The sequence below is a fragment of the Heterocephalus glaber genome, unplaced genomic scaffold (assembly GCF_053883595.1).
Source record: "Heterocephalus glaber isolate CG9 unplaced genomic scaffold, H.glaber_assembly_v1.0 deba00001760, whole genome shotgun sequence".
NCBI classification, from domain to species: Eukaryota; Metazoa; Chordata; class Mammalia; order Rodentia; family Bathyergidae; genus Heterocephalus; species Heterocephalus glaber.
Window position 1 is genome coordinate 6,733,577 of NW_028258457.1, and position 23,578 is coordinate 6,757,154.

General features: G+C 48.8%; 1 protein-coding gene across 9 annotated transcripts in view; it reads right to left on the bottom strand.

Annotated features, from left to right (window-relative positions):
• Positions 1-23,578, bottom strand: part of Ranbp3 (RAN binding protein 3) — a 53,186-nt gene that overhangs the window by 27,148 nt on the left and 2,460 nt on the right. For 5 of the 9 annotated variants that reach the window (XM_087201332.1, XM_004865668.4, XM_021245153.2 and 2 more), the window contains exons 2-3: positions 7,433-7,488; positions 1,333-1,533 (exon numbers count right to left, since the gene is read on the bottom strand). The exons of 1 other annotated variant lie outside the window; for it this stretch is intronic. In XM_087201332.1, coding sequence (XP_087057458.1) covers positions 1,333-1,533; positions 7,433-7,488 — 257 coding nt within the window. The remainder of the gene's footprint in view (positions 1-1,332; positions 1,534-7,432; positions 7,489-23,578) is intronic. 3 more of the 9 variants (XM_021245154.2, XM_087201335.1, XM_004865671.4) reach the window with 1 other exon arrangement.

Here is a 23,578-nt window from a genome sequence, read left to right on the forward strand (position 1 = left end):
GTGCCATTTACAACCTGCTCCCCAGAGTCCTGCAGTGCCTTGCATAGTGCCCTAACTCAGCCCGAGGCTCCCTGCCAGGATGCTCCCATTCCATTGCCAGTGTGGGGACTGCTTGCATTTCTCAGGATTAGAGGCTCTGCCCTGAAGGCCACAGGAATCAGGAAGGCAGTGTCCCCAGTCACAGGCCACTGCCTTGGACTGGCCAGGTCTGAGGGACCAGGGAAGGTGAGGCCCACTTCCTGCAGAGCTTCTGTTAGCAGCGCCAGGGCCTGTGTGCTCGGGGAGGGCTGCCGCCTTCACAAAAGTTGCACCACTGACCTGCTGGCTGCTCTTGCAGTGAAACCTGCTCATCTGCGGCCACCTAGCCTTTCACTGTGCTCTCAAAGACTGAAGTCTGGATAACTCCCAAAGTCTGACTCAAAAGCTCTCGGGAGCTACTCTCACTTCTGAGCCTATCTCCTTACCTAAGCCCACTTCCCATCACTTATTCTTCCAAAACACTATAACAGGACTCCAAACGCTTCTCCCTGCCTGACCCAGGGCTCGGTGACTGTACCTGAATCCTAATAGTATCCTTAAACACAGGAAGGAATCACTCCAGTCTGGGATGTCTGGGACTGTGCTGAAAGAACAGCCAGGCCCGTTTCCTTGTCATGAGACCTTTTCTCTGTCGGGACGGCAGCAGTCTTCTGTCACTAGACACCCAAAGGATGGAGTTTCAATCCTGAACTCAGGATGTTTTCCTTTCCCAGTTTATCAGGCTTCAAAAACCAGAGATATTCTTGCTTTTGAGAGTTCACAATCTTCTCCTCATCCATCTCCAAGAGCCTTTGTTATACACAGAAGAGGGGCATGAGGGCCCATTCTGCACCCAGAGGCTCATCTCTTCTTCCCCAGAAACCCACAGCCAGCTTGGCCATGCACTCCGGCTCCACCACTCTTCTGCCTGAGATCAGGAACCCGGAGTTCCCTAGATGTCTAAGGCACTGATGGAAAGGGCCAATTTCAAGGAAGGAGGGAAAAAGCAAGAGGGGCTCCAATGTGACTTGCAAAGCTCTACCTGCTACTCAATTCATCTTCTGATCCCTCATGTCTCCGAGGAAGCAGGATTACTCTCTGGCTATGGGTACAGAGTCCTCAAATCAAAAAGTCTAAATGTAAAAAGAGACTTAATCTTGCCTGACTGTTCAGCAGCAAGAGTCCAGGAGAGCTAAAGAAATTCTTGTCGCCTCTGATCATCATCGGTGTATGCTGAGCTGGGGGGGGACCCAGTGGAAGTGGCCAGCCTGGAGGTCCCCTGGGCAGCAGGTGGGCAGGGTGCCGCAGACTTACCCCTGACAGTTTTCGAGGAAAAGGAGGCTGGGCTTCAGGAGCGGGAGGTGGAGGAGTGCTGGCCGAAGTGCTATCAGGGGCAGGAGGTTCTAGGGCACGCTGGCCAGCTGACTCGGGGTGACCCGTGCCATGGTGGGGGGCCTCAGCCTCCCCCTGAGGCTCCTCTCCCGAATCCGACAAGTCTTTTTGCTCTGCAGATGACTGGGAGCAAAAAAGACAATTTTCCTTCAATGTAAACAAAAGCTGCAGCACAGGGCAGGGGAGGGTGGGGCAGGGGCCTGGGCAGGGGAGCTGGAGATGGCTTGACCCTGGGGAGGGCGGGCCAGAGAGCCAGCATCTATTTGCCTCTGCGCTTTGAGTAACAAAACTGGGACTTGGAGGCAACAGAGGGAAGATGAAAACAGACTCATTGCTGTTGGATTTTGCAAGGGGTTCTGAGGAATCTAGGAAATCTGGCTCTTTTGTTTCAAAACTATGGGGCACCTGGGCATGGAGCTACTCTGCTTATGGCCCCTGAGGGGAGAAAAACACTCCTGGGGGACAAGGAAAGGAAATGGTTATGCTTTATCCTTATAAATACCCCCTGGGGAGGGGGGTAAGACCTGGACCCACAAGTCAGGGGCCTTGCAGCTCAGTGCCATTCTTACTGTGCCTTCCTGCCTGCAGGCTCAAACTAGAGGGGACACTGTCCTTCTGGCCTGATCCGGTGTATCGAGGAGGAGTTCTGCTGGTAGAGGGTCTGGCTCATACCCTGAGTCCCTTGGGCCTGGGATTCTCCAGGTTCACCCCCCCAAATCCAAGAAAGAGCTTACGGGGAAAATGCCAAAGCAAGAGAAAGCTGCTTCTGGAAGTCTTTGTCCCCAAGGTCTAACACCCTGGAACTCCAAGGCAGCCATGGGATTCTTCCATGGGCTGAGAGCTCTATCACCACCACATGAAGACTCTCTTCTGGAGAAGTGGCTTATACACCTGCTGGCCTGACAGGGGGCTTGGTCCCCAAACCTCCCATGCAACACTGCAAATATGCAGAGCGGCTTCTCTCACTTGGTGACCTAAGTTGACTACGGGGCTACCCTATCTCCCTGGTGATATGTTTTCGTGTCTTCTAAGTGTGAAGTGACTCCCTTCTAGAAAGGGCACTGCTGTTTTGCTCTGGTTTTTTTTTTGAGACAGGTTCTCACCATGTTGCCTAGACTGGGCTCAAACTCCTGGGCTCAAGGAGATCTTCTTGTCTCAGCCTCCTGAGTAGCTGAGACTAGAAGAGCATCGTCATGGCACCCAGCTTGGGCACTACTTTTTTTTTGGGGGGGGCACTATTTTGAAGTGTATGATATTGTAGAAGGAAATGATCTATGTAAAGAGGATTTAACAGAACTTCCAAAAATTCTTAGGAAAGGCAAAGCAATCCAACATTAATTCATTCCTGTGTCTTAAGTCACCAAAGGTGCACTGTCAACTCTTCTCTCCAGGGGACGTCCAGGGACACAGAGGCCTTCTGAGGGGCACGGTGGTCAGTCCAGCCACCAACATCTGCTGCTACTTTATGACACAGATTTAACACCTCACCAGGGAAAATTAAACCCAGAGCTCTGTGGGCAGCTGCCTGTCTTTAATGAGAACCACTTGCATTTTTTTTAACCCCTGCTTTCGGAGTGTAAATGCTCAAACACCGAATGACAGGCTTAAGGGGCAAGCCTAGGGAGGAGGCCCAAAATGAGGTCAAACGCTTCATCTTTGGTTAAAAATGAGTAATTTTTTTTTTTTTGGTACCGGGGATCAAACTCAGGTCCTTGCACTTGCGAGGCAGCAGCGGAACCACTGAGCTAAATCCCCGGCCCAAAAATGAGTAATTCTTAAAAGTGCTGAGAAATATAGTATCACTTCTCTCACAGATTGAGCAAATTTCTTGGAGAATTAACATAACACCCTTTCTTCATCTTCCAATTTGGGTCCTAGATTTTCTTCCAGGCAAGGATCAGGTGCTAAGCCTTCTACATAACTCTGTAATATGCCTGACCGTCAGAAAATACAAGTGGCAAGCCTGTCCCCCAGACAGTAAGTATCAAACATACTAGGACAGGACAGGGTCTTCGGTGACACTATGGCTTCTGTTCCGCAGCCCTTCTGCAACTGTCTCTGTTTATCAAATGGCATCATCCTTGCCAGGGTGACCTTGAAATCCCTCCAGGACATTAAGAAATGCTCCAAAGGGACACCACTAAAAGCAGCACTCGGTCAACCAGAAACCATGAAGCAACCCATATAAAGAAACTTAAACTCATTTCCCATGAAAAAGATAAAGATCACTGTCTCCATTCAAGGCAGTTTGGAAAGAAAGCTCCCCCCCGACACACACACTGCCACACATGCAAGCCCATGTTTCAAGGAAGCGCTGTCTTGGTGGCACCAGCACAGGGAAGTATCCTGGTGCTGTTTGACTGGCCATGGAGTCTCCTTACGTGTCAGGACCGGAATTAAAATTACTCGCCATTTTTTCTAACATGGAACAACAGAAGGATCTAGCAACTCGTCCCAAAGCTAAGTGATGGCACTGGCCTCCGCAGGGCACTCTGGGTGGCTCTGTCATTGAACAAAAACAGAAACTCTTGGGCTGGCAGTTTAGGTTCTTTCTTTCTCAAATCCTTACCTCAGGCACCAGTCAGCAGTGGGTTCTTTGATACATCCCCAACTCGGTGGTTTGAGACTATCTAGTAGCTCCCACAGTGGACAATGGGAATTCTTGATTTTAGGGATCAAAAAGTTAAGAAAATTGCCAGAAGGGACATCAGAGGAACAATTCAAAATATGGGCCATATATTTAAGGCTATTACTGAATTCACGACCACTGCAGGTCTAGCAGCCACGGGAGCCCTATAGCTCAGAGACACCTGTGGAAGTATCTGAGGGAAATGCCACATGGGCACAGTGTATAGCCAGGGCAATTATGACAGAAAGGTCCACAGTGAAGTCAGGTGAAGGATACCTTAATGCTCCCAGTGCATTCTTGTCTTTTCCATGTACTTGAGAATTTTGAAAATAAAATTTCAAAAATGTAAAAAAATGTTGAGGCAAAAAGGTGAAAAAAGATAAAGAGCCTGCTAAAGATCCCCTACAGCCCATTTCTCCAGGCTGGCTTCTGTAGTAAGACGGGAAGGGGCTGATGGTCTCTGTCAGGGGAAATGGTCTTGGACTCTTGTTTTTGACAGAGACTCTGTGGCTAAGCCTGGCATGGGGGTGCACACCTGTCATCCCAGCTCTCAGGAGGCTGAGGTAGGAGGATTGTCACAAGTTTGAGGCCAGCCTGGGCTACATAGTGACTTCAAAGCCAGCCTGAACTACATAGTGAAACCTTCTCTCAAAAACAAAACAAAACAAAACAAAACACTATCATCATGGCTGTTCCTCATAGGCCTGTCTTCCTGTGACCCTTGTGCTAGGAAGCCAAAGAGAGGCCAGGCCAGACAGATACCTGCCCCACTATGCTCACCTTCTCTGCCTTACTCTGAGTGCACAAGAAGCAAGGAAGGGATGGCAGACTGCACCATGTGGACAGTGGGCTGACCCAGCCGTGGGCTTCCAGCTCTGCCCTCAACACAGAGATGAGGCAGTGTGTCCTTCGGATCTTGCTGCTGAAGCTCACAGAAGGTGGAAGTCAGCACTGAGTGCTAAGAGCTAGAGGGCAGTTATTTTTAGAAATCTACTTGGAATTGGTTCCAGTCAATACTTTGATAAGAACCCTTGCACATTTCTTAAATGACTAGGAAGTCTTTCTAGCTACTGTTCTGGTTCAAGTTCAAGCCAACCCTTTAAGATAATTCGTATATGGGGCTGGGGATTTAGCTCAGTGGTTTCGCCGCCTGCCTCACAAGTGCAAGGTCCTGAGTTCGATCCCTGGTACCACACACACACACAAAAGATAATTTGTATAAACCTCTTAAAGGTCTTCATGTCCTCCGGGCAAACACCCTTAGCTGTGAAAACAGTCCTGACCTAGGAACTAGTGATTTTTAAAGCACTTTAAATTCATCTGGACAAATATTACATTTTAGTTTCATCTTGCTAGCTGTCCTAAAGTCTTCATGTTTAAAGAATTAACTCCTTTAGTTGCTTTAAATTAGGGACTGACAAACTTTTTTTCTCCAAAGTGTCAGAAAGATATTCAACGTCCTTTTTTCTCTTAGTGCTGAGGATGGAACCCATGGCATTGTGCTTGCTAAGCATGTATCCTACCACTGAGCTACACCCAATTCTAACTACCTTCCTCTTTGCAGGCTGCATGGTCTCTGTCCATACTCTGCTGCCAAGTGGGCAGGAGACCACAAAGGAGAAGATGTTCCAATACTACTGTTTACAAAAACAGGCAATGGTGGGGGGCTGCTTAGTTTGCTGATCTCTGTTTTAAACTAAAACTGGTCCAAACCATCATAATGAAATCCAAAATTCTAGAAAAGTTTCAATTTTACTAAACACTGGAAAAAAATGTCCTGGGTACCTAAAACACATCCAATTACTAAGACTTTATTTATTATTCTGTTTTGCAAACTAAAGCCCCTTCACACTTATCAGTCTTCCAAAGGACAAACACTGAGAATGGGTGGACTTCAGTCATGTTGTCAGAACCCAGGAGAGAGACATGACAGTACTGTGGAAACCCTTCCTAGGTCACCAAAGCACTGGAAGAAAGCTTTCACAGGCAGCTTCCCTCTTTCTTCACCAGAACAATTAGCAACAGGAAAGTCTAATGGAGAAGAGGCTAAGCAGTTAAAATTACAGGGCTAACAGATGTTGGCCAGGCAAGCACAGAAGTACATGCAAGGTGGGGGTCAGGGCAGCCACTACCCTCTTGTTTCTTTTCCTTTCTCTCCCCCCCACCCTTTCCTGGCAGATCTCTGGAACACTGCCTGGGAAAATCAGGCCACATAATGAGAAAGAAGCCTTGGCTTCTCTTCTCAGACCAAGGGGCAGGATCTAAGAATAGCAGCTGAACTCCTAGGAGCCCCAAATCACCAGACAGACCCATAGAAACTCCCACACTGGGAAAGGAACCCCCAAAGAGGCCTGGGAATCCACCAAGCATGACGACGAGACACTCAAACCCCATCATTCTTACTCTTTTTACCGGGGATCGAACTTGGGTCCTTGTGCTTGCGAGGCAGACAGCGGCTCCACTGAGCTAAATCCCTGGCCCCTGTCATTCTTGACAAAATACAAATATACCTCAGAATCCCTGTTTTAGTGCACTGCTTTGTTGCTATAAAATAGTGCAAGAGGTACTAAATCACAACCGCTTTCAGGTCAAGGGACATCAGGGGTGAGGGACCCTACGAATCTGAGATAGTCAAGAGTCACAAGAGCTAGTCGTCACTGCTGTGTGGCACCAAATACCCTCTGACACGACCTTGCCCCTGGTTTGCAGGGTGAGGTATAAAGCAATGGCTTCACAGTAAACAGCAGCGTCTGTAGCTGCTATCTCATGCCGGGGTCTGCTGGGAGACACTCAGACCCCCGAGGGTCTGCCGCTCACCACCGCTCACCATGTCGGGTCCTTGTAGGACAGTGCACACTGGACACGAGAATCCAAGAGCAATGGGACAAATATGCAAACAAACTCATTACCATTCTCAATGCATCGATGCCACATTGGGTGGGGCATATCATCGCCCTAAAATGTGTGGTGATGCCGGATGGAACCCACTGAACTCACTCCAGACATCCCGGAAATCTTTACAGGTTCTGTTTCCCCCTAACCACCACTGTTCTCCTTCCTCCCCCCCCATTCTCTCCTTCCTTTCACCGTCTCTTCCTATTCCGTTCCTCTGCTGTGGTTTTCCTAACACACACTGGCATTTCTAAAACAAATCACTGGGCATCCAAGGAAGTCACAACCCTTTCCAAAGCCATGTGCTCTGAGCCCTTTCCAGGGAAACCCAAAGCCACTGGGCCTTTCCCTCCCAGCTTGAGGTGAAGGCGTCAAGGCCCCTGCTTGGGCCACCCCATTGGTGGGCAGCAGCTGCCCTGGACAAGTAACCCGGAGAGCAGGCTCTCTGGGAGAGAGCAAGTTGGAGAAATGGTGTGAGAAGAGAACATACCGGCCCCTTACCTTTTGTCCTTTATCCTTCTGAAACACAAAGACGGGCGGAGCAATGGCAGGCTTTTCTGCAAAAAGAAAAATTAGTTTTTTTCCCCCCAACACTATGTTCACACAACAAACAAAGCTAAATTTGTTTGCAATCAGTTAAAAATATACATACATAAACAGACACTAGTAATTCCACAGAACATCAAATGGCTTACAATAGCTTCTTCCTGGGGATGTGAATGTATGTGATCAGCTGGGAAAAACACAACACTGAATACATGATCTGTGCCCCTTTCTTTGTGCTGGGAAGCTGCCGTCCCAGATCTTTATGTGGCATCTCCTGAATTCTAAAGTTTGAAAACAAATTTAGTTGTTAATCCGGGTATTTTTTTTTTTTTTTGGTCCCGGGGATCGGGACCTAGTTGTTATCGTTTTTTAAGCCAATTTTTTTTTTTTGGTACCGGGGATCAAACTCAGGACCTTGTGCTTTCGAGGCAGGCGGCGGCACCACTAAGCTAAATCCCAGGCCCTTGTTATCCGTTTTTTAAGTCTGCAGGTCAGAGGGTGACCAGGCTGCAGCCTCTGGCCATGTGGCTCATCTCTCTGGAAAGGTCACTTGGTGAATAATCCCAACATCAGGCCTGGGTCTCCACAGGATGATGAAAGAAAGGATCTGTGGATTTGCTAAGTCTTAGAGTCTACCTTGACAGTCCTTCCTTGCTGGGAAGGAAGGAAGAAACACTTTGGGATGCTTGGCCAACTGACAAGAGTAACGCAACCTGTGGCTGCCACGTGATACCATGTCTCCTGGCCAGCCCCAGCCCCTGGCCACTCAGCCCTGCTCAGGAAGCCCCTGCTGCTGCCCTGGTGCACGCTGACGGACCACCTGGACCCTAGGAGAGGTCCAGCTCCTACAGCCTCATGGCCTCACCCTGGGTAGAAACCAAGGAGCCCTACAAGTGGGGTACACTCATGGCCTCCTCTACCATTCATTCATGGCACAGAGGATGTGGTGTGGGCTGTGGCACAGGAGCTGGTAATCTGGTGGGTGTGTGCTGTGTGCTCTGTCCTGGTGTCTCGAGGCAGGCAGGATTGAGTCCAGCCCTGGTCTCCTGAGGCCCTGTCCTGGGAGTCAGATGCCACCCTAGGAAGTGTGCATGAGCACAGCATTACCACAAGGGAGCGCTCAGGCAGGGCACTGCTGTCAGGGACAGCAGCAGGCTCAGGGACACAGTGCTTAGGGTGATGGAGTAGGGGTGAGGCTGGGCTCAGGACCTGGGAAGCATTGTATCTAAGAAAAGATATTTGAGGAGAGGGGATGAAGGTAGATGTACAGAGACTGGGGGGTGTGGTGTGGTGACTGTGATCACTGCATGCTGGAGGAAAGGAAAGGACAGTAGTACCAAGGCAACCAAATAAACCCCATCCAGTCCCCAGCCCCTAAACCCACTCCTTGGGGCCCACATTGCAGACAAGCAGCCCACTGGTGATGACATTCCTGACACCACGTCCCTCTAGCCCCACTGTATGAGTCCACCTGAGTCTGACTCACCAAGCATGGCCTGAGGCAAATGACATGCACAGGACCCCGGTGCCACCAGGGGGCGGAAGGATCTCTAATCAGGCTTTCCTTCCCTACTTCCCTAAGCCCCCATGTCCCTGGACATATGCCAATGAATAAATGAACAAATGAATGTGCCTCTGTTGGAAAGTAATGAAACCAAACAAACGGTGGAGAGACTCTGGGGCCAGAGCAGAGCTTATCTGTATCACATCTGCCGCCAGGGATCCTGGTACCCCATAAGCCCAGCCCCACTCTGTATTCCACTCCTTGGCTCTGCAACACAGGAAGGAGCCAGGGTTTCAGCTAGCTCAGCATCCTCTCAACCTTCATCTTCTTTAGGGAACCAGCCCACCCTTGGCCTGGCTCCAGGCCTGATACGGACAGTACTGCCTGCCCCAAGGAACTGGCATGTGAATACACCAGGCCTTTTTTAGGAGTACCAGGGAAGACATGCTTTCTGCTAGGATTGTTGAGCTGATGACATAAGATCTTGGGGCTACCAGAAGCCTCATGTCACCAGGGGCCTCAGATAAGATGGAAACTGAGCTGGGGACAGACAGGGAAGGCCAAATCCTGGTGATACCTGTAGGTGGAGGTCTTGAGCTGGACTTGCCCAGAGCTAACTTTGCCCCTGTCAGCCAACATGATGGCGTTTGCTGAAGCCAGTCTGAGCTAGCTGTCCGCCCTTGTCACAAACACACCGTGGCCTGGGAGGGGTGCTCTAGCCACTGCAGACTCCTTTCAATGTCTAGTACACTCAGGAACCCTGTCAAAGAACCTGGGCTAGCCCTAAAGTAAAGCTAAATTGGGTTCTTTTCCTCCACAGCCAGTATAGCCACTGACCCACTGTATGTTGACAGCTTTAGGGTCTGACTCCCTAGAAGATCAGACTGCTTCTTTCCTCAGCATCACATGGTCTAAGCACTTGGCACACTGTGGGGAGTCAACAAATATCTGAAGAGATGAGTGAGGGGAAGGCACAGAGAAGCTGGGAGAAACAGGCAACCCACAGGACCACATGGCAGGGTGTGAGCTGGGAGAGGACCAACCAATGCAAGGACAACTCTGACTCCTCCTGGGCAAGATACTCAGCTGGGGACAGAACAGGCCTCTGGAAGGGGACCTGGGGGTCAAGGCCTGAAAGCTGCCAGCCAGACATCCCATCAAATTCTCCCAAATTAGCTCTGGTTTCTGGTCCCGAGCCCAAGTACCATCGGGATCTTCTTTTCTTTCTCTACCTCTTCTCTCACGTGCTAGAGCAGTCCTCCACAGAGCAGACAGAACCGCTGGTGGAAAATGCACACTTAAAAATGCAATGCCCTCCTATCAAGGAGGGTCTGGGCTCCTTCAGACAGGCCACTCTCGCCACTGCCCCCCACCTTCCACCAAGTGTTGCTGCGACACTGAAGAGTCTGCTGCCTCTGCACGCCCTGGACCATGGCGCACTTCAGCATTCTTGCATATGGTTACCACCTCTTGCATGGCCAACACTGTCTCCTGTAGAGACACGGCCTCCTTCAGGAGCCTCCTGGGCTGACTCCACACCTGTCCACTGTACTACCTCCTGAGCAGGCCTCCGCCTTGCATCCTGCCACAGGTCACCTGGGGCCACCTTCCAGGGAGGCTAAGAGACCGGTCTCTGCACAGCTGTCCCCAGTGTATCCACTGGTGCCCAGCACCTAAAAGTCATCTACTCAGTCTATTTTACATACATACCACCAGCTGCTGTGTAATCACATAAATACTTATCAAGCTCTTATTTTGTGCAAGGCATTACAGGAAAAAGGTGAACAGGAAGCTGAGAGCAGAAGGCTTTGGTGCAAAACATGTGATTAAAGTGGAGGGGTGTGGCTGCACTTGGCAGCCTGGTCTGTGGAGCCTTGGAGCTCTAAGACAGGTCTGTCTGGGGTCTGTCTGCTTGTGGCAGTACCTATCCCAGATGTAAGTGCACAAATATGGGCCTTGTCTGTTCTGTTCCTCTCTGCACCCTCAGTGCCAAACACAGAGCCTTACAAACAGTGGCCACTAGACAAGCAGTGTCGAATTCCACAGTGATTGGAACTTAGTAAGGCACACTGAGGATCCCTCAGAGGGACAGAACCAATAGGATGTATCAACAGAGATGATGGCTACCGCCCCAGTCATGGAGCCCTGCTTATGGCAGGTCTGGCATTCTCATTAACCTAACTACTGTACTAGCTGAACACCGAAAGGACCCTCAGTTACATCTCTACTGGAAACACAAAGTACCAGATGTGCACTCGTACTGCATCTCTGCTTTGGCCTGGAACACGAAGTCTGTGAACTCCCAGAAAGACCACTACTCACAAGCCCTGGGCCAAGGAGGGGTGACCAGGCTCCCCTTCGGAGCAGCCTGCTGGTTGGGCCGGGAGCAAGTGGCATCCATGCTACTACACAGATGGAAACCAGAGGAGGCGCCGCTTCTATATCCTGCTTTAATCCCTGCCCAGTTTTCCCTAATAGCAAAGGGCGACCCAGCACTGGACACTGCTAGCCAGGCCACCGTGAAAACCTACCCAGTTAAAACATTAATCAAGTGCACTCTTCATCCAGACTCTGCCAATCAAGTGCTCTCTTTTTGTTTTTTTTGGAGGAGGGTGAGGTCCTAGGAAATGCTCCCTGATCAAATCAGCTGGTATAAAAGCAGCCTGCCTGGAGATGGGCCAAAGGCATCAGCAGGAACCCCTCCCCACTGGACCACCTGCACCAAGGCCCTGGACTCCACGCATGGGTGATGGCCAAGCTGGTGAGGGAAGTGAGGATTTAGAGCCTCTCGTACTCTGACTCCAAGTCACCTGCACAACACCATAACACAGGTTGGGGTGGGCTGTACTATCCAGGGCGTGTAGGGGGTTCCCTTTTCTCACCAAGCATTCCCAGGCCCCAAAGTCAGGAGACAGTGAGCAGGGGCTGGAACCCCAGCGTGGTCCTGGTTGACTGCCTGGTTCCCACCTCTCTTGGGATCAGGGATCTCAGGATCCTGTCTTTAAGGTTTTCCCAATCCCTGCAATGCTGTTCATGGCAAACACATGCTGCATCGGCGTGCCCCAAACTCCTCTTGCCTCACATGTTGCTGTTTCACGTGTCAGGCTTCATCTGCACCATCTCATTGTCCTTAGAAGTCCCTCCAGAGACAACTGACAGCAATACCTTTTGACAGGAAAGGAATCAGAGATGCAGAGAGGACCAGTGACTCGTCCAAGCTATGGCCAGATCTCCAACCCCAGTGGTCCTGTCTCTGATGCCCATGTTCCTGAGCACAGGGCCATGTCACGTGGTACCCATGCACCAAAGGTGCGGGGTGGCTTGAGCCCTGTCCCAGTCTGCTGCCTCCCACATCCTTGCCACAGTGGGCTTAGAGCTGCGAAGCAGACACTGTTTTCTTTTGAGAAGTGACATCAGAAAAAAAAACAGCTGTCTGTTAAGATTCTAGATAACCACTTGGGGAAGAGGAAGCTAAACCAGGAGAGGAAGGTGAGTTCTGGGGTCAGAGCAAGGCTGGTTCTCCCATCATGTGCCTCCGCCCCAAGAACACAGTATACAATTACGCCAAAAGCAGATCCGTTGAGGCTGAAATCTTTTCAGATTGTCAAGAAAGGAATCAGATACACTGCAAGGTACACACTCCATGGTGAAACAAGTTGCATTCTGTCTTGGTATGTCAGTGCTAAACCATGGAATACTTTGCATGGCCTGTCAGAATCCATACTGACAATACACTCTGTTCTGCCTCCTCCTGCACAAACTTTCTTCTCTGCTTGGGAGGGAGTAATGTAAGCAGGTGGTGCCTGGGCTTGCTGCCCCACAATGGCCTTGGCACCTCCTGCCCATGGCTACCTGCAGCCTCTGACCTGGAGGGGGGTTCCTGTGAAAACAACATGGAGGACACCCTGCAGAGCCAGGAGAACACAAGCAGAAGAGAACCTGGGATACTACTGCCTTTTCTGTCTCCTCCTCTCCTGACCTTTCCTACACCTGCTGGGAAATGGCTCCTGGGCAGAAAGTCACTTAGAATTCTAGACCAAAATGTCAGCAAAATACTTGTGTAAAACAAGCTTTAATCCTGGACTGATGTGTCTTCTTATCTGTAAAAAAAAAAATATGGAAAGCATCTTGTCAACACAAACAATAGATAAAGCAACTGCTTTAATTTGGCAACACCTACTATCTCCACCCTTCAAGTCCCCGACTTTCTCAGGAATTATTCTAAACAGTTCTGTGCTACAGCACAGGTAAACCTGTCACCCACATGGCTCTCTTGGGTGAAAACTGGAAGTGACCCCAAACATGCTGTTGCTAGGCGATACCTCTCTCTTGGGCATGCGATATACTCAGTGCTCACTGGTCCAGCTGAGGGTGGGGCCCCAGGAGAATTTAACTCTCCTTATATGGGACCTCCAGCAGCTATTAACTGGTGTCTTGGAGACACAGAGGGTACAGTCTTTGGAGGTGACATCTTCCATGTCATACACATCTTTCTGGAATGTTCTTCATCTGGCCACTAATGAAATCCAAGCTGAGCTCTGAACAGCCAGAGCCCTCAACTTCCAACCACCACAGAACAATGAACTACTCACATCTGTTCACTTTACCAGGTACTTGGTAGGTGCTTTATGTATCTAGTTTCATTTAATGTCACCACACTGGGATGATGATGACTTATTACTCATTGGTGAAGCAAGCCTGGGAAGGCTTGGGCAACAGGAAGCTGGGGACTTTGACCTGCCTGACTTCTACACTAGATACCTCGATCCCATGAGACACTCACTGTGCCAACCACATGGTCCCTTTTTATTTCTATCCATACTACCCTGCAGCTAAGCCTTCCTACCCCCTCCACTGCTGCCCCACTGACAGTAAGCCCCCGAGGGCTGGGTACCTTCCAGCCTTGAGTCCCACAGAAACTCCATGAATGAAACAGATAAATCACACAACCATGTCAGCATTTTGTGTAAACCCATGGGGAGAAACTTAGTGATGTAGCTCCTCTCTGCCGGTAGGTGGTGCGACACAGTGCAGCTAAGGTGAAGGGAAAGTGGCCGGAAAGTTGGGGAAAGTTCTTGCAGAGAACGGAAATCCCCCATGTAACTGGCTTGGAAGACATCCAAGGACTACAGCGCTTGCACTGAGGCAGCTAACCCTATGCACATTCAGAATGTGGGCCCTGGTATTCGTGTGCATTCAAACTGCCTCTGCACATGTGCCCAGGGTCCTGGGCACATTAACTGCCCTTCCTGTGCCATGTCCTCGTCTGAACACAGGGATGGGGCCTACCCTGGGAAAGAGTAAGTGCAAAGATATATTTACAGTCCAAAGATATATTTACAGTGTTAGGGGCAGTGGCTGGCACATAGTGAGTTCCACTTCGGCCTTAGTGTTGTTGTTATAATCACACTCCGAAGACTGCACAGTGGACACACGAGAGGCCACCTTGGAGCATGGGTCTTGGACTCTAGGACAGTTGCCAGCTCTCCAGTCCCCAACAGTGGTAAATGTCTCACAGTTTGGACCTTTCCAAGGGACAGAACAGTGGGGTCCACGAGCCGAATTTAAACATGAAATTCATTTATGCCCCATAGGCATCTTAGAACACAGCCTAGAGGCAGTTTATACACTATTTTAAAAGAATTTTCAGCATAAAACAGGTATCATGATATGGGATTTCCCACTTGTGGTGTCATGGTGGTGCTTAGTAAGTTCTGGGTTTGGACATTCTCTGTTTGCAGTTTTCAAATTAGGGTTGCTCAGCTTGTACAATGCTGCAAGGGTCACACTGGGAATGGTCAGACCAGACCTCAGGGACACTGAGGGAACCAGCAAGCAGCCTCAGGAGCCACTGAGGCGAGAAGTGGAGGTGACAAAGGTGGCCTTGGAGATGGAGTTTTCTGCAGATAGACAGACCCGTAAGTGCCTTAGCTGTGATCCAACTGAGATGCCATTGCCAGGCTATGAGGACATCCTGCTCCTTCAGTGGCACATGCCACTTGTTAAAACAGCTACTGCTCAGGGCCGGGGATTTAGCTCAGTGGTTCTGCCGCCTGCCTCACAATTGCAAGGTTCCGAGTTCGATCCTCGGTACCAAAACAAACAAACAAACAACAATAAAAAACAGCTACTGCTCCAACAAAGACTGCACGGGCAGGGCTCACCCTGTACAATGAGCTGAACCCAGGCTCCAGACTCTCAGGTCCCAAGTGGCCACAATCACCAATGCTACAAAACATCTCCTCCTCTGTGCAAAAGGTGGTATTTTCCCAGGCTCATCAGTGGAGCCAGTCAAACTGCCAAGGACTGCTTCCCCTGCTCACACTAGCTCAACCTGTACAGATACCACTCGGGAATGAATTCTGGGTGAACAGGTCCCCAAGATACTGGGTGGAAGACCCCAGAGAACTGAGCTCAGTAAAGGCATCACACACTGGCTGCATAAAGCCTGACTTCTGAATATGTGCAAGGAGCGACCAACACTGGACCGAAGACTTCCTACTTGTTTTTGAGCACCGTAAGCAGTGGTGGCGAATGCTGGGCCCCAGAGCATCAGGTTTTAGGAGAACAAGTGCCTGTTAACATGATCCACTGGAAGGATGAATGTGGGCTCCTGGGGTCACGGGCTGGAGGTGGATATGCTCATCTTGCAGCCCTCCATGCTCACGTGACCTTGGCTTCAGCCCTGGTGCATCTCTGGCATTCAGCAGGCCCTCACCTTGGACCTGAGACAGTGCTGCAGGTCAAGAAAAGCACTGTTCCTCCTTAAGAGGGATAGGCAGCCCACGATACAACTTAGCTGCCAAAGGGTCATTATGGAAAAGAAGCTTGGAGGAGTCAGGAGGGAAAGGAGGGAAAGATAAAAAGGATCAAGATACAGTATTTGTACATGTACCAATACCCCACAACGAATATATTCATTATGTATTGTAAACATATACTGTACAAATAAAGTTTTTAAAAAAGAGAACACACACATATAAGGTTGGGAAGGTAAGTCTTACATTCTGGTTGGCTAGTAATGTATTTCTGGATAGTTTTATTTAATCCTGTAAACTTCAAGAGCCATTGAGGTTTGATGAGCCTGTCCTCAAACAGGATTTAAACAGGATTTGCCCTTTTGGAGACACTGCCAATGTTTGGAGTCATTTCTGGTGATGCAATGGGGGGAGGTGTCCTGCTGATGGCATGTAATGGATGTAATAGATGGAGAGACAAGGACTCCGATTAACACCCTGTGATGCACAAACACCCTGTGATGCACAGAACAGTCCCCTACCACAAAAAGTGATCCAACCCCAAATGAACTGAAGTTTAGAAACCTCATATTAATTTTCTGGAAAAAACTGAGATCTCTGCTCACACCACAGACATGAGAATAAACTCTTGATGGGGCAGATGGTATATAAGCCAGGCGACCTCAGTTTCTGAGACTGACCTCTCTGTCTCCCTACTCAGTGTGTGGATTTAAATGTCTGCAGCATCGTAGGTACTCAGCAGGACAGATGTTTATGGAAAGAAAGTCCCTTGGGTATTAATGGTCTCCACTAACCCAGAGTTCTCAATTGGGGTGATTCTGTCCCTAAGGGGACATCTAGCAATGTCTGAAGACATTTTTCCCTGTCATTACTAGGGGTGGGTGAGTGGTGCTGGCATCAAGTAAGTAGAGGCCATACATGACCCTAACCATCCCACAATGCAGAGCACAGCCCCACCAGCCGCCGTGTCAGTATCATCCGGCCCTAGTACTGATAATGCTGAGCTGGAGAAACCCCAATGTAACTCATGCCAGTGGACTGTGGACTGAAAACTCTACAAACTGTGAACCAACATAAACTTCTCCTTTAATTTGCAGGTGTTGGGTATTTTGTCCCAGTGACAAAGGAAGTAACTAAGACAGATTTTGGTACCTGAGAAGTGTAGTCAGTGCTGTGACACTACCTGACTGTGTAGTTCAAAGTCCTTTGGAACAGGTTTGTAGGGTAGTTTGGAAAGGTTTGGAGAGCCAGGCTGGAGGAGCAGCCCTGGAATGCTGTAAGCCAAGCTTGAAGGGAGATTCTGGTTAGTGCTCACATCAGAATACTGATAGAAATGCAGATAGTAAAGATTAGGCTCAGGAGGTTTCAGTTGGGAATAAGGATTTCATTGGCAACTGGACTCCAGACCACATGTGGTATGTTTTGGCAGAAAATTTGTCTGTATTTTGCTCATGCCCCAAGGCTGTGTGAGAGCTTGAGATCATGGGCAGTGAACTAATCAATCTGGCAATTTCAAGGCAGCCTACTGTTAAGGCTGTAGCATGGCTACTGTTGGGGGCTTTTTGCTACCTCTGCATTGAGAATCAGGAGCAAATGGCACAGGTGAATGATCTAAAAGTTTTGGGTTTCACCAGAAAGGAAGCTCTGGTAAAGTTGGGGCCTGTAAAATTGGAGCAGAGAACCTGGTTGCTGAAAAGATTAGTACTGAAAAGAAGCCAAGTACTTTCAATCAGGACACTAGGAAAAATGCCTTGAGGGCATGTGAGGAATCAGGAAATCCCCATCCTTTGCAGCCTCAAAATGGCAAAAGTTATTGCTTTGAAAAGAGAGCCCCAGGGTACTGTGCTCAGCCATCCAGGTACCCAAAGGCCTCTGCAGCCATGATGCAAAAGGGGCTGGCTACTGCTCAAGCTGGTGGCAGACCTTGGCATCATCCATGTGGTGCTAATTTTATGGGCATACAGAATGCGAGAGTACAAGGTCATGGAGGCTTCCATCCAGATTTCAGAAGGCTTGGGAGGCCAGGCAAGGAGGCCCTAAGAGGGTAGTGCATGAAGCTGTGAGAATAAAGCTCAAGATGCAGCAGAAACCCCAGAAAGCTGGAGAAACCAGGAATGTAGAACATCTGAGGAAAGCCACAAGGAGCGAGCAAAGCCAGCCCAAGACAGAAGCCATGAGGGCTACAACTGGCAATATCATAAAGGGCAGGGTCACTCAAGTCATTTGGAGTTCATATCTTACCTCAGCTTGCCCTGGGTGCTGCACAAAGAGCCACAGGATTTAATGTTTGCCCTGCTAGGTTTCAGTCTCACTTTGGCCTCATTCCTTTCTATTCCCTTATTTCTTTCTACTGGAATGGGAAAGTTTACCCTGTGCCACTGTATGTTAGCAGTGTTTAACTCTTTTTTGAAATTTACAAGGGCTCAAACTAAGACTTTGCCTTAAGTCAGACAGGAGACTTTGGATTTGGACTTTTCAGCAATGCTGAAACTGGGAGGACTTTGGCAACTCAGATATGAACTAAAGCATTTTGCATAAAGGGATGAACATGAGTCTTATGGGGGTTGGGGCAGAATGTTATAGTTTATATCCGGATGCCTCCCAAGAGCCTCACGCACTCATAGATGGGACTTTTAGAAGGTAACTGGATTACTGGGGTTTATAGCTGACTTGCTGTTAGGAGGTGGAGTCTGGCCAGAAGAGGCAGGTGTCTAGGGAGTGGCCTGGAAAGCAAACCTCTTAGTGCTTTCAATGATATAAAAAGCCTGCTGCAACACATGTGCCATAGGTTTGCCACTACTGGTTTATTTCCTTCCCAGCTCCTCTCTTTGCTTTCTGTTTCCTGTCTGCCATGCCTTAAGCAACTCTCCTCTGCCATGCCCCTGTGCCATGCTGCTCTGCCTTGGAGCCAGCTGACTATGGACTGAAACATGAGCTAAAATAAAACTCTCCTTCCTTAAGTTGTGGGTGTCAGGTACTTTGTCCCAGCAACGGGAAGTTTGATACCAGGCATCCAACTAGAAAAATTACAGCTAGTAGTAACTGTATCCTGACAAGCCAGTTGGTCAATTACTCATAAACTCTCTTACAACCAACCCCCATCTTGCTTATGGTCATTTCCATTTTACCAATGTAGGATTTAAGGTCAAACAACTTGCCCAAGGTTCTGAGCTAACAGGTAGAGGCAAGACACACACCAAGAACAGGCAATCTGGGTGCTTCTGACTGTCCAATAAGTTGTCACTGTGGGAGGCTGCTGGCCAGCCCTGGTTTAAACTGTCTCAAGGCCAAAGACAAGGCATGCTAATGCCATTACAAGCATCACGTGGGACCCCAACCCTGAGGCTCCACTATCACAGGCCAGAGGTTTTCAACTTTTTTGATCTCAGGACCTCTTTCTGTGCAAAAATGGATGAGAATCTCCAAGTGTTTCTGTAAACATGGGCTATACTACTATGATATCCTACTAGGACATAAGGCTAAGAAAATTGCAAAACATTAAGCCAATACACCTAATTAACAAATTTGTATGAAAAAAACTATTTTTAGAAATTAAAAAGTAGCATTATATTACATCTTGACAAATCCCCGTAATACATGGCTTAACAGGAGATAGCTGAGCTCTCATTTGCTTGTCTATATATGTGCTGCTATATCATACATTATACAACCTCTGGAAAAAAAACTTTGCTGTTCACCATGTGAGAATGAGAGTAAGAAAAGCAAATATGGGGTAAGGGGTGCAGCTCAGTAGTGAGTGCTTGCCTACCATGTGCAAGGCCCAGGGTTCCATCTCCAGCATGATAATAATAATATCATTTATTATTTTGAAAATCACCTTGAACTTGTAGCCCCTTGAGATGTTGGGGACTCCCATTATTCCCTGGACTGCCTTTGAGAATGGCTCTCATGTGCTATTCCCTAAGGACCAGGATTTCAAGGACACCAAATCCTCGATTCATTATAGACCAGTGATGGCAAACTTTTCAGAGCTTTCAATGATAACCAACAGCTCCCTGCGGCATGAATGTCATAGGTTCACCACCACTATTATAGACTGTCAGGAGTTTTACACCGAGGTTTCCTGCTACAGAGCACTCTGAATGTAGAGAATGCCAAGTCTGAAAGGCTGGATGGTAGCATTGAAACTCAAATGCCAACCAAGGTTGATAGTGGAGACTATGGTGTCCAGGAGGGACACAGTCTATTTCGGCCCCAGCAAATCATTACTGTCCAGGAGCTGGCCAAGGGGCAGGGGTCCTATTTTTCAAGAGAAATCAGAAATCTGGATATTTTCCTCTGATATTTCAAAATTTTAAAGCATTGGCTCCTAATTAAAGATACACAAACGGGGCCAGGGATTTAGCTCCAGTGGTTCTGCTGCTTGCCTTGCAAGCACAAGGACCCAAGTTCGATCCCCAGTACCAAACAACAACAAAAAAGATAAACAGAAACCTAAATGGTTCTAATTAAACATATCCACTTGCCACTCAGGTAGGTTTGTGATTTGTCTGTGGTTTTCCACTTTGGCTTCACATCACAAAACAGCTGTGGAGCTTTTTAAACTGCACGTGCCCTAGACCTCCAGCAACCATTTCAGATGGGGTGGCCCAGGCAGCAGCTCTTATTTTCTTTTAATAAGGGCAAACTCCACAGCCATGGCTGAGATCTGCAGTGAGGACTACGCAGTAGCACTGAGTGCCAACACCACCAAAGAGAAAGCAAACTGGGGAGCTACAGGTGTTGCGGGGGCACCTTTACACTGATGACCTATGCTATACAGTTCTTCAGAGTGTAGAGTCACACAGGAACCACAGGAAGACCACTGCAGAGCTGGCCAAAAAAGATTCCCTTAAAATAGAACAAAGAAACTCCACTACTACCACCACATCTAAAGCAGACAAGGATACAAACCTACTAGCTGTCTAGTGGCCTCAAAGTACCATGGAGAGCTACCAAGGGGCTGCCAAGTCAATACAGCACCAGCCACCTCTGCCTCTGCAGTTTTCCTGTGTTCCCTTCTCAGATCCCCCAAACGCACCCCATCTCCTCTCCCCCTAATTCCTAGTAAGCACACGAGGGTAACAGGACTGCTGGGCTAATTCCAGTTTCCCATGAGGCTGGGTATAGATCTGGTTGAAAGTTTTGGAATACTATAAGCTTCTCTGTCTGCACACAGGATTCTGGGCAAAACTTAAGTTTTCTTCCAAGTGTGTAACAGTTCTGCAGACCCTGAGTTGTCATGACACCCCTCAGCTACCACCGGTCCACTTCTGCTTCAGACAGAGGTGGCACAGCTGAGTCCAAGGCACGCAGCCTGAAATCTCAGGACAAATGAGCAACTTCTGTCATAAACTCACGAAAAATTTCAAACACTTGCTTTTCATTTACTCTCAATATTAAGTTTAAGGCAGGAAAAGGCAGCAGTGAGAAGCGAGTGAATTGATTCCAAATATGGGAGTTCCAATCAATAGAAACTCCATTGCATTCCTGAAGTCAAAAAGAAAGGTGCAAACTGAAAATCTCCACTCACACTTGGTCAGGCTAGATCAGTGTTCTCAACTTGGGGCGATTTTGCCCCCCAGTGAACATAGGGTACAGTCTGTAGACACCTCCGTGTCCTCTCGGAGATGGGGCAGGCACCATCAGCGTCTCTCGGGTAAAGGTCGGGGATGCTGAGCCAGAGCCTGCGTGCACAGGGCGGCCCCCACCACCATGAATACCTGCACCCGGAGGCCGAGCGAGCGATCACACAAGGAGAGGCGGACAGGGCTGGAGAGGACCCACACCCTGCTCTCTCCTGCGCCCATCCTGGGCTCCCCCGGGCCATCTCCGAGAGAGCGGCAGACCCACCGCACTACTGACACTCGCTGCTGGCTCTCTTTGCTGAACTCGGAAGCCAGTCGTGTGTGGAACAGCGTCTGCTGTGTATGCAGCCTCCATAAATCCCAGTGTGGATCCCATGGGCTCAGATTGGTGTCCACAGCAATCACGAGCCAGGCCCTACATTCATGATTCCCATTTTACTGGTGAGGAGACTGAGGCCCCAGTCACCCAAAGTACACAGCAGAGTCACGAAACCAGCCCAGCTCTCCAGAGGGCAGAGCTTGTGCCCACCACGTTACACCAGCAAGTTGCACCTAGGGGCGAATCTGCACCTGCTCCCTCCACCCCCCAACACGTGGCTAGTGTGCAGCATATTTGGTTGTCACAACCCCTGGGGTGTGGGGAAGGGTGTGTGTGCTATTGGCATCTAGTGACTAGGTGTGGGGATGCTACTATGCTGCTAAATATACTACAATGCACAGCACAGCTGCCTCCCCAAGAGAAATTACTCAGTCCAGAAGGTCAGTGGTGCCCAAGATCCCTGCTTTATCCTGTCCCTGGGTTTCCCCTGTGTGTGCCTACAGCCTGCAAAGAACTTACTTTATCTTTTAATGCTGAAATCTGCAATCCAAGATTCCCAACAGTTCAAATACACTACACTCACTCTTTTCCCACTCTTCTTTTCTTTGTTTTGTTTTTTTGGTACCAGGGATCGAACTTGGGTCCTTGCACTTGCTAGGCAAGTGAGAGAACCACTGAGCTAAATCCCCAGCCCCTCCCACTCTTCTTTACATTTACCAGAGACAATACTCTGCCTTCAAATCTAATTCAGGTGATAGTGTAGAGTAACTGCAGAGATGAGAGGATTAATGAGTTTGGGACCAGAGTCCAACGCTATATGGAAGAGAATATTCCTGAACTCAAGTGTAGAACACACACATACTTCTAGGAGAAACATTCCAACTGGACTGTAAAAGCCATAGACTACAGGACTGCTAAGAAAAGGCTGCAAAAGCTGCTGTCCTCATCCAGGAAGCAATTATCATGACAAGGGCCAAGAAGGTGCAGTACTGGGTGCCTAACTTAGATACATTTTGCATACAGCACAGCATACCTCACCTGTACTACTCCAGTCAGTGCTTCTCTCCTTCTTTTTTTTTTTTTTGGTACCAGGGATTGAACTCGTGACCTTGCGCTTGCAAGGCAGGCGGTGGATCAAGTCAGTGTTTCTCAACCCTGACTGCATAGCTGAGACCCCACACCTGTAGCTTTTTTTTTGGCACCAGGGATTGAACTCGGGTCCTCACACTTGCGTAGCAGGCGGCGAAACCACTGAGCTAAGTCCCCGGGGCCCCACACCTGTAGCTTTAAGAGAACTCCCTAGGTGGTTCTGTTGCCCAGCCAGGGTGGACAGCACTGCTTCAGACAGACACAGAGATGGGTTCCACCCAGTGCAGAGGAGCAGCTTAGGATCCCAGTCTGAAAAGGCAGAAGTCAAAAGAAGTGTTTGACTGGAGTTTAAACAGCAAGAGAAAGACATGGCTATGGGCTGTCTGTCCCTAAAGCTTCAAAACACACAAGCCAGGAATTCTTACTTTACACAGTAGATAAGAAATCAGACAACCTACCAGGCCATACATGTCCAAAGCGAGAATGGAGTCTTCTAGAAACATACAATGTCCAATGGGATATTCAAGGCACAGAAATCCACTAAGACTTGATCTGAGGATGACTGTCACAGAACCACCACAGACAAAATGCCAGACGAGTGTGGCATGCTTAAGTAAAAATTACAGTATTAGAACCAAGCATTCCATTTCTGCCTCACACTTATCCTTTCAACTGTGCAATTTACAAGGTACAGCTCATATGTGCTATGCAACAAACAGTAACCCTGGAAAACAGCAGACCGTATTGTCTGCTCAACGGCCTCCCTCACAATGAGGATTCTCACCGGTGAATGCATTCATTTGTTCACTCATTCCTTCCTTTAACAACATGCATTTCTCCAAT